General features: G+C 34.9%; 1 protein-coding gene and 1 long non-coding RNA gene across 4 annotated transcripts; one reads left to right on the top strand and one right to left on the bottom strand.

Moving 5' to 3' along the window:
* Nucleotides 1-1,365: 1,365 nt before the first annotated feature.
* On the top strand, nt 1,366-10,123 carry Ada2b (Transcriptional adapter 2B). Of its 3 annotated transcripts, XM_074185978.1 has the most exons (9): nt 1,366-1,429; nt 1,501-1,598; nt 2,789-3,208; nt 4,689-4,915; nt 5,205-5,421; nt 6,470-6,513; nt 7,663-7,846; nt 8,686-8,748; nt 9,471-10,123. In XM_074185978.1, the coding sequence occupies exons 1-9, from the start codon at nt 1,408-1,410 to the stop codon at nt 9,600-9,602; spliced, it is 1,407 nt and encodes a 468-aa protein (XP_074042079.1). In that variant the 5' UTR covers nt 1,366-1,407; the 3' UTR covers nt 9,603-10,123. The 3 variants fall into 3 exon arrangements, 1 of the variants encoding a protein (XP_074042079.1); XR_012468244.1 differs by lacking the exon at nt 9,471-10,123 and having other exon boundaries at nt 6,406-6,513; nt 8,686-8,754; XR_012468245.1 differs by lacking the exon at nt 9,471-10,123 and having other exon boundaries at nt 6,475-6,513; nt 8,686-8,754.
* LOC141487188 (uncharacterized) lies at nt 9,850-10,709 on the bottom strand. The gene is made up of 2 exons (XR_012468246.1): nt 10,580-10,709; nt 9,850-10,507 (listed from the first exon to the last, which is right to left on the bottom strand). It is a non-coding gene; the product is annotated as an uncharacterized lncRNA (long non-coding RNA).
* Nucleotides 10,710-10,764: the final 55 nt, after the last annotated feature.

Genomic DNA, 10,764 nt, shown 5'->3' on the forward strand with positions numbered 1-10,764 from the left:
GCACAATTTACTCCAAAGTAATTGAATCATATTGTGCATGTCAACCACCATCAAACAAACGTTGAATCTTATGTGTTGAAAACTTTTACCCACGGATATTTCAAATATTATTTGAATTTATCCATTACTATTCGACAAAGTCGATAAAAATAATAGATTCAACATTTCTATTTTCTCTTACGCGCCAACATCCTCCCAGGCACAGAACTTGCACGATCTCGAAGAGCTCGTGCTAAAAAATTGCACTGAGTTCAATTTTCATTGACTTGGAACATGTAACCTGTCACTCGTTTTATCAATGGAACATAAAATATGCACTAGTGTGACACTGGTTTGTCCAATGGGAAACGCTATGAAGAGAGAGAGAGAGAGAGATCTGAGGTGATTTTTCGCGAAATTCCGTTGATATACCGCAAATCTACCGGAACTAAACTTAGATGTAAGTTCAGTTCTCACTGCATTTTCGAAGCAGAAGTTCATAAAGGAGTATAATAATAAATTCCTTAGGGACGTCATAATTCATAGAACGGCAAATGATTCAGTTCTGATATCTGTGAGCATGGGTACTGACAGTTACAGAACTTGACAAGTGAAATTACTTCATAATTTTAAGAGGTCAACATATCTAGTGAGGTTTTTCGTTTTCAATAACTCCATTCGAAAAAATGGACGAACAGCTTGATTTGAACAATCGACAAGAAATTTCAGCATTATTGTTAATAGTTACAGTAAACGACTCAACCACATTATTTCTCTCAAAAATATAAACAAACCTATCGTAGGAGAAACTTCGAACATTCTACTCAACTAATATTTATCACCAATGTAAAATCTAAAATTTAAACAGTTAACCGGTTCACTTTCGACAAAAATCATTAACAATAACAACCATCGGATTAATTTCGGATGGTGGTATAACCTTCAGTGGTATAACTGCGCTATTACCGATACCTGCTTAACGAAATCTCACGAAAAATAATTTCTGGAGACTAATGCCAAAGTGACAGTTGACATAACTAACGGCTATTCAAGGAGACTGTGCCCAAAACAAAAAAAGTGATAACGGCTGCCCTGAATCCAGAGTAAAAGCGCTTTATTGCATTCACTAGATGGATTATTATATGTCAGAAAAAAAGAAGACTTGAAAAATGGCAAATTTTTACAAATATTTGTGAACAGAAACTGATGTCTGATAAATATATTGAACATATTACATTTTTTTGGTTCCGTTCATGAAAGAAAACTTTCATAGAGTGAGTAGAAAGAAACACGTAGATAGTACCTCTGAGCAGAGCTATTATAAATCACTGTTGACATTGAAGATGCAAACACCGTTGTGACGTCAGCACTAACCGCATTCGCTAAGTTCGGTTACGGTTACAGACACACGTCGAGATTCGAAAATAAATGCCTACAACTGTCATGGCGGGTAGGTGACGCTTGTATTTTATAGTATTTTTTCAGAGTTTTCGTAGATTTCCACGATTCCCTCTGTTTTAGATTTATTTGCCAAAGTTAGCTGTACTTATTGCCAAGAAGAAATCAATAGCGTCCGAATACAATGCTGCGTATGTCCTGATTTTGAAATCTGCCTTCAGGTAAAGATCACGTGATGTAGCTGCGCTACACTGCCGCGAATTTCAAATTTTGTGAGAATAAAAAAATAGTCCATTTGGACCTGAAATGTATATATTTAAAAAAAATAAAAGCGGTTTATTTGATAGAGGGCTAAATCAATCACTAATACAATTCAGCTAATGACAACGTTTTATCACTTGAAATACCATCAGGTTAATGGGAAGTTGACCACGTTTACAAGGGAATATAACTACCGGGGTCCTAACATTTTCATCTGGGAAATATTTTCACGGATCAAGCGTGACTATACTTTTACTTTTATACAGCCTGACCCCAATGCCATCATTGCCAACAGACAATATTTGACTAACTGTTCATAAATTTGGCATATGAACTCTCGCACTTGAACTTATTCATCCTATGAAATGGAAAACTTAAGGAAAATACTTGTAGGCAGGAATAGGATCTTACTGTAACTTTTCTATTTGTGTCCTTCAATTTTAATATTTAAGTGCTCGTACCTGACATCTAAATTGCATTTCTTACTTGAAATCGTTTTTGTTTCATTTGACATAAATTTATTCAATTCCAATAATGTTTTTCCAGCATTATTGCCTCAACATGCTACTGTGTGACTTTTGTCAGCAAATAGATTGAGAAATCCATTCCTCTAAGAAATTTATATAAATAGAAGAGGCCCCAAAGTGCTGCCTTGAGACACTCTCATCATTATTAGGTTTATTTGACTCATTTTTATATCTCAGATCTATAAATTACAGAGTTCTGTAAGACTCCTTGTAGTTCTGAAATTTTGAAAGAGATTATCGACAAATTATATATTGCAGTGCCAACTACTAGAATATTTATTATGGTTTTTATTTAGGTTTACGAAGAAATTATGGTATATGATGTACAACAATGAATAGGTATGTAGTACATAAACAAAGAACGCTCACTTTTTTCTATTTTATGAACCGGCAAAGTATTATAAACCAGTCTTTACCAGCTTTGGCAAATCATAACGAGATCACAAAATCCTATTTGAACATTCTGTACATTTTTGCATTTATAATGAGCATTTATTACCCTTTACTATTAAGAAGCAGAGTATAAGAGTAACTTTTTGTAATCCTCAACTACCAGTATATGTTGTTCAATATATCACCAATTATTATTAGTATTGTTCACTAATTGTTATTCTATCTTCCAGTGTTTCTCTGCTGGAGCAGAAATTGGCCCCCACCGTAATGACCACTCCTACAAATTTGTCGACCACTGCGCAGTGAGCATCTTCGGGGGTAAGGGTGCTTGGACTGGCAAAGAACAGCTGCAGCTATTGGACGCCGTAGAGTTGTACGGATTTGGAAATTGGGAACTCGTTAGCCAACACGTCGAAACTAGGACACCTGAAGAGGTTAAAGAAGAGTATATAGCACGCTATTTAGAAGGAAATATAGGAACCGCGACTTGGGCACAGCTCGCGAATCATAGGCAAGTGTTGGTAGATCACGTGCCCGAAGACGAAGGTCCGCTGTCACCTACTGTTACAGCGAGATTGCCACCGCTTGATGTCACTCTAGAGGAGGCCCGGTTGCTTGGTTACAAACCCCACAGGGATGATTATGAGAGGGTGAGCAATATCTTGATGATTCCTGTTCAAATAATATACCATCTGCACAAGTCAAAATTTGTCCATCGGTTCTGATTTTGGAACTACTGTCTTACGAATCCAAAGCAAGCACTGCCCCCAAAAGCTAAAACTACTCACAGTTAAGTTGTGGGATGCATAGATTTTAGTGTTAGTTGATGTATCTTCTTTATTTCCAAGTATTCCTATACCAAAAACTTGAATATTTAAAGTATATCTTCTGAGGGACAGTTTATGTTGATATCCTTCTGATAAATAAACCTCGATATTATAGTGAGGCGACTGTTCTGTACTATATTTTTAGTGTAGTGTGTGTGTGTGGTTTAAAATTTTTTGGCTTTGGGAGAACCAATTAGCCAGACTGTTTTAATGAAAAACTATTTGAAAGTAACATTGAGTAGTAGCTCAAACATAGATTTTTTCCCTCGTTTTTTGCTTTTTGAATTTTCATTTCTGTTTGTTTTTGTATTTTTTTTCTTTTCTTTTTGTTTTTGCATTTTGATTTTTTTTTGTATTTTTATTTTCAAATAAGTGTTTTTTCTTGATTTGTTTTATATTTTTGGTTCCCTTATTATTATTTTTTTGTTAATATGTTTTTTTTTAATTTTATATAGATTTTTTTTTTTTTCAATGCGTTTGTACATAATATGATTCAATTTCTGTTTACATTTGAATATATTGTTAGTAGTACTATAACTATATTTACAATCAATCATTCATACTTTAATTTTGCATCTTATTAGATGATTGTATAATAATTTGTATATATTTCTGTTGTTTGAAGTTAACATACAATTTAAGTTTATTGGAAAAAAGATATTATGAAATTTCAATTTAGTGTAGTAAAGTGTGAAATAAATAAATAAGAAAATGAATAAATATACGTAAAAAATAATAAAAAATGTATTAACGCCAAGAAACATTACATGTTTGTAGTAGGTACAATGTAATATTCCTTTATTTTATCATTTTAATGCACAAAGGTTACATATAAATTGAAAAAAAACACTAAGAATAATACAACAAATAAAAAAAACAAATGAAAATGTGTAAAACTAGAAAATTGTTAATCTATTTAAAAATATATTTTTTCAGTTGTGTTTTGAATTTCATATAATTAAATTTTTTATATTAGTTATGGTAATTAATTGAATAATACAACTGTTAATCTGTTGAAAATCTATTGCGGCAGTTGTATCGCCAACAGCATATGCAGGAATAACTTCAGTGAAGAATCCTGCACTGAAACCTGTCGGATATAATCCAACGCCCTTCGTGGTATTAGCCAGGGGAGTAGTTGTTTTCTGATAGGCGTCAGTCCATTAAACCTACTGTATAGGGTGTTGAGACTGGCCTGAACGAATTGTTTTTTTAGATGATTTGACTGTTATAATAGGTTATTTTCAGAAATACCGATGAAATTATATATATGTTTTAATGATCTCTTGGACATTCTGCACAGGAGTACAACATGGAAGCCGAGCAGTTGGTTTCCAAGCTACAGTTGGACCCGGAGGAAGACAGCGAGATGGAGGTGGCCCTCAAGCTAGCGATGGTGGACATGTACGCAAGGCGATTGCGTGAGAGGGCCAGAAGGAAAAGGATTGTCAGAGATTATCAACTGGTAGCTAAATATTTTGCCAACAGAAAGGAACTGCATCAAAAACAGACGCTTTCAAAGGAACAGAGGTGAGTTGTATATTTTACTTTCACGGATAATTGAAATTTCAAGACAATTCTTAAAATATAGTATGGTGTATAGTATAGTGTAGGACTTATTGTAATGAATATAGTTTTTTCTTTTTCGATGTGCTTTGGTTCAGTTCTTATATCTTTTATTCAAGAAAAACTTTATGGGGGGATTTTCACTTAACAGTTTCACAAAAACACAACACGTGGGTCGCTATACAGTAGCTTCTTCAGGCGTGTATTTACTATATCTTCAATCATCAGAATATCTATTATTTTGTTCATTTAGGGACCTTCGAGAGAAAATGAGAGTTTTTGCCCAGTATCTCTCATCAGGAGAGCACGAGAGACTGATCGCTAGCATCGAGCGGGAGAGAGAATTGCGCCATAGGCTTTCAGAACTGCTCAAGTACCGCGGTCTAGGCTTGACTACCCAGGAGGAAATTATCCATTATGAGCAGCACGCTGCCTACGAGAGGCAGCAGCAGATGAGGCAGAATAAATCTGTAAGTATGTTTGAATAGCTGTCGCATCTTGCTTGGGTCTCATTTTACTCGTTCATTGTGCATCTCTCGATCTCATTTCTTTTCACTTTCATCTGTTTTTCTTTGTGAGGTACCCATTTCCTTGTCCTACTTTAATGGATGAGGAGGACGTCAGGTAACTTTGCTGTCGTATAATTCTTCACAACAATTCAATATCCCCCGGAGTATAAGGCAACACCAGTGTCTCGTTGATACTGTAGGTGTACCAAGACTAGTAATGCATTAATCTTAGGGCTGCGATATGTTGGTGGGTTTAGCCTGAGACCACATCTGCTGGACATGCCGACAGCACAAAAGTCTCAGGCGCCTCACGACACCTGGTGACAAGGACCTCAATACCATCACACAACTACCCTTGAGTTTACAGCTATGACCCACTTGACCTGAGGAAAGCAGAGATCAGATGCTTTGACAAAACGGTTAAGACATTCACAGCCTAGGTTTTCAGTGTCACAAATTTTCAGGTTTAAAGGCCGTCGATTTTTTTAATTTATTCCTGACGTTTCGCTGACGCGAATGGCTAGCTTCTTCAGAGGTTTATACATCATCGGAGATTCACTCAGGATATATAAACCTCTGAAGAACATAAACATTCACCTTATTTCTTGAACAGAGCTTGTAATATAGTAAAATTGACTACTTGATACTGTCTTTTGCTCACATTATCTACGTCAGCAATATCAATGTGTACTTTGGTGTCCACTTTCAACCACAAACTTCAGACCTTCCTATTCATTTCAATTTTTTCAAGTATTTCTTGTTGTCTTTCACCATTTCACCATTACTTTCTTCTCTCTTTCGAACCTTTTTTTCTTTCACAGAGTAAATGAGTCGAGTTGGGTTTATTTGTGTGGTATATGTGTGTGTACGTTTTGTCATAGTTGTTGATTTCATCAATAATCATTCTTATTTCATATTACCATCATGGTTTGGTTTCGTATGCAGGCTAGAGTTGACAGAAATACTATCGTTAACAGAAACAGATTGTATCAGTTTGCATTTCACTTAGGGCAGCAGTGGCTATGCAACGCTGGAGTTTCCCCAAAAAAACGAGTAAGTACTTTTTTATTTTCTTTGAGATTCCATGTAAAACTCAACGAGCAATATCAAAAAAGTTATTGTCTTACAAATAGTATGTTTTTATAAACTTGAATATCTTAACGCGACTCGGGATAGTCAACTTCTAAGTACACAAAATATAATTGTTACCATTGATATAGTTAGTCTGACTGTTCGACTTAATTCAGGATGGTATACTTTCAAAAGTCGCCAATATCTAGTTTTTAAATTCCCCATCCAAACAGTTACGACGAAGACTTTCACTTTCTCACCCTTATGTTTCCTCTACGACTGCCGTACATACTATCAAAGGCGAGGAGGCAACGGACGAAAGGCTCTACTTGTCCTTCCATTGGTGATGTGCCTGGCTTTGTTCCTATTGTTTTCGATTTATGTGCAATTTAACACAGGCAGCCATATTTTATTGATGTTAATTCCTTTTTAATTTGACTGAAATTGTTTTTGTGTTTATGAATTTTACTGCCTCCCTCATACTCTTGGATAGTAATTCACAGTTTTGTCAAGGCATTTGTGTTTCTTCCAACGAGATGACGTGAGCGCCTTCTTTGAGGACACGTTTGGCTGCAGCTGATTTGTCAGTTTGCCCGAGCTGACAATTTTCCTTGGGTTCAAAGAGCTGGGTACTTACATTTCTCTATGAACACAAAGACAGTTTCAATGAAAAGAAAAAGTGAACATAAATAAAATCTGGCTACCGGTCCTAAACTGCATACATATCAGGCAATTTAATTCTACAATTAGGAACGATGGGAGGAAAACTAGAGTAATTCCTCTGATGTATCATCGCCAGAAATAATGATCTGTTATTTATCTCTGTATCTTGAAATGTATAATCTATATATAACTCTGTTTATCTTAGTGATTTCACTCATTTTGACATTCTTGAATTTACTTCGGAATCTTTAACATTTTCAGTCTTTCCTATGAATATTTCTTATATTTGATGCTTGTACTATTATAAAAGGGGTAATCCCGTGCAATAAATAAAACGACAGAATTTATTTAGACTCCTGCAATGTTTCTTTTCTTTGTTCTGGCATGTTGTTTTCCTAGCTCTGACCTTTTCGATAGCTTCAACGCCTATGAGATTGTAATACAGCGAGATATTTTTGTTTGTGTTAGAAAAAACGAAAGAGCCGACAAAAGTTCCACCGAAGAAAGGTTCACGTGGCCTCCTCCAAGCGACGGATGCGACACCAGCAACTGCTTCTCCAGCAACAACTCGAACTCGGATAGTGCACCGCTCGAACCGGTGCCTTTGAAGCATTTCCCATCGGGAAATTTGCTGTCTGAAAACGAAATACAAGTAAGTTATAGCGAGGTTTTGAAGACACGTTCGAACTTTCCATTTCATATAATTATGCGATATTCTATTCTTGCAGTTTTGTAATCCCCCTGCACTTGTATTCACACAGGGTGTCTCGTAAGTAATGGTCCAAACTTGGAGGCCATTTCTGATAAGAAATAGTTATATAACATGGGTTTGTAAATACTGGCAGATTATTTCATATTTCTTGCGCTATATGATCTATCACATTTCCTTGGGGCTACATTTTGGTGTAGTTCCAAAGAAAAATCAAGTGGGTTTAGATCAAGGGACCGCGGTGGCCTGAAGATTCTTTCATCCCTTCTTATCCACGTTTTTGGTGTGTTGAAACACCTTCCAACTAAAACCACATGTTTCTGTGCAAGTTCAAAGTTACTCCTCCTATCAAGGGTGGCAGATTGTTTTTCAAAAATTGCAAAACTCAATTAAATTCGAATAATTTGCCTCAGCTGCAATTCTTCTGGATATGGTAAGGGTGGAATAATTGTGTGAAATTCATAAAACTGTTGCTTTGGATATGCCAATATTAAGCATCGATTTTTATATCCTGCATGTGTTTGAAATGGAATTTATAATGTATCTCCCCTCAGATAATTTTAACGTATCTTCTTTATTTTGATTTGGATTGGGAGGTCAAGCTAATATTTCTCTTGCATTCTTCACACACACAAAATGCACTTTCTGAATAGAACTAGACCTAGAAGTATCACTGTTCAAAATTGTCTATTACAAAATGTCACAACAATTACTACTTTTTTTGTGGATCAACTGATAATTTTTAATGTTTCTGGGGATAAATAAAAACTCTTGTTTTTCAGCTTTGTGCAAATTTGAACATTCAGCCCATCCACTATAACACCTTGAAGGCATTAATCATCCAGGTAAGCATTTTTTTAAAATAGAGTATGATGATCTTATTCCAAAGCATTTGTAAATATAGTTTGCATACTCAGAGTATATAGGAATGTGTTTCTAATCACTTGATCATACTATACTCGTTACTGTACTCTGTATACCCACCGAAACTAAACTTAAAAACGCGACATTTTTCAGCAACAATTAACTATTAAAATTACTTTTTTAACTCAATGAAAAATTAAATAAATTTTTTACGCTCTCAGAAAAATATTTGAGACTGAACAGATTTAAAAATAATGAGATCCGAAAACATAGGAGAACATTTTATTAAAACAACGATAAAAATAAAATAGAAACATTAATAAAAATTAATTGGCGCTCCGGGGCGACTTCATCGATTCCAGTTAATGAGATCGTAGTTTTTAGGAAAGATTTTTAACTTCACGAGGACCATAGGCATTTGTAAAAACATTTTTGTGAAAGTTTATACCCACTGATGTAATTGTAAAAATATCTACATTCCTCATCTAGAAAGTAATTTGGAAATAATGTCATGGTGGAATTTTTAGAGTTTTTTATAGCCTTGAACCATAACAGGTTTATATAATTAGATATTTCCTTGAAAAAACAAATATTGATTAAAGAAACTTTAAGAATGTGTCATGCCAAAAATTAAGATATTGAAAACGTTCACAAACGAATAGTTCTCCTATCAAATTCGCTTCAACTGATAACTTTGTTTAAGGAAAACCTGCTATCTCCCGGGAAACACCGGACATCCTCCTCCGAATCCGACACACCGGATACGAACATCAAAGAAGCAATCACCCAATATTTGAGCTACAGCGGTTGGTTACCAGGTGTTTCGGTTGTTTGATGTTTGGAAAGTGACTTTCTGTGTGAATTGTTACCGTCAGTGTAAACGCTTGGCGGTACTGTCAGAATTTGGTAATGAGATATTTTCAAGATGTTTTTGGCTAAAATGGTTTTAATTACGGGTCAGCCTTTTGAGGCTTAATCAGTTGATTGGGAGATATGGAGTCTCAAGAGATGTGTATTTACAATTTTTAGCGCGTCGAATGATTTGGATATTAAACTTTTTTGGAGACTTTTTCCTCTAACGCTGATGGGTACAAAATTATGTAACTGCTGCTTATGGGTGGAGAGTAATTTATGGTGAAATATGGTGCTGTTCAATTGAAATTATTAGGATATGTATTGATTATTGTTGGAATAGTGGGGGTTGGAATGTTCCGAATGTAATGTTTTGTTTCGGATTTCAGGCTATTGTGTCACTTGTGATTTGATACCACTGTGTATTTATATTTAAAAAATACCATTATATATAGACTGTTGTAAATAAATATTTAGAATTGTAAATAAAGATCATTTTTGGAATATTATCGTTTTCAATTAGGATGACAAAAGCTGGGAAGTGGTTTCGGAACAAGGCAAACTTTATTTCTCTAAAGTGTGACATTCTATTCTACCGTTCAAATTCGATTTTGGAGGTTTTGATTGAAATGAAGTGGAGTTTTGAACACTTTTTTTTAAATTTTGTTAGCGGATCTTCAAAACTGCTATTTATTCTCATCGCTGGTCTTCCCAAGGGTTTCAATCTGGCTACTTCCAAGCCAAGTTCTTGAAAATGGCTTCATAGCCAAAACTTCGAACAATGAAAAACTTGAGACACATTTCAACTCGTGGTTCAGTCAAATACACTTTTCAAAAAACAAACAAACACGCTATTTATACAACTTGTCAGGCTTTCTTCCAAAGGAGCTTGAAAAATTAGAAGTACAATTAATTAAAAATTAACAATTATTTGAAAATAATCATCTCTGTCTTGCATACCTCTTTATAACTACAAAGTCAGGTCATGAAAATTATTAGAAATGTTCTTGAAACGTAGGAAAATAAATACGTTTATTACAATTGAAATTTCTCTCCTAACCTCATTAATATGATCTATTCGTTCTTATTCTTTATTCTATGCTCTACTTTGTGCTGTAGATAGCGAATTCTATTCTGGTCCAACA

Source organism: Leptinotarsa decemlineata, unplaced genomic scaffold, assembly GCF_025532065.1.
Source record: "Leptinotarsa decemlineata unplaced genomic scaffold, Ldec_3_MD MMD2_tig00078422_RagTag_RagTag, whole genome shotgun sequence".
Taxonomy (NCBI): domain Eukaryota; kingdom Metazoa; phylum Arthropoda; class Insecta; order Coleoptera; family Chrysomelidae; genus Leptinotarsa; species Leptinotarsa decemlineata.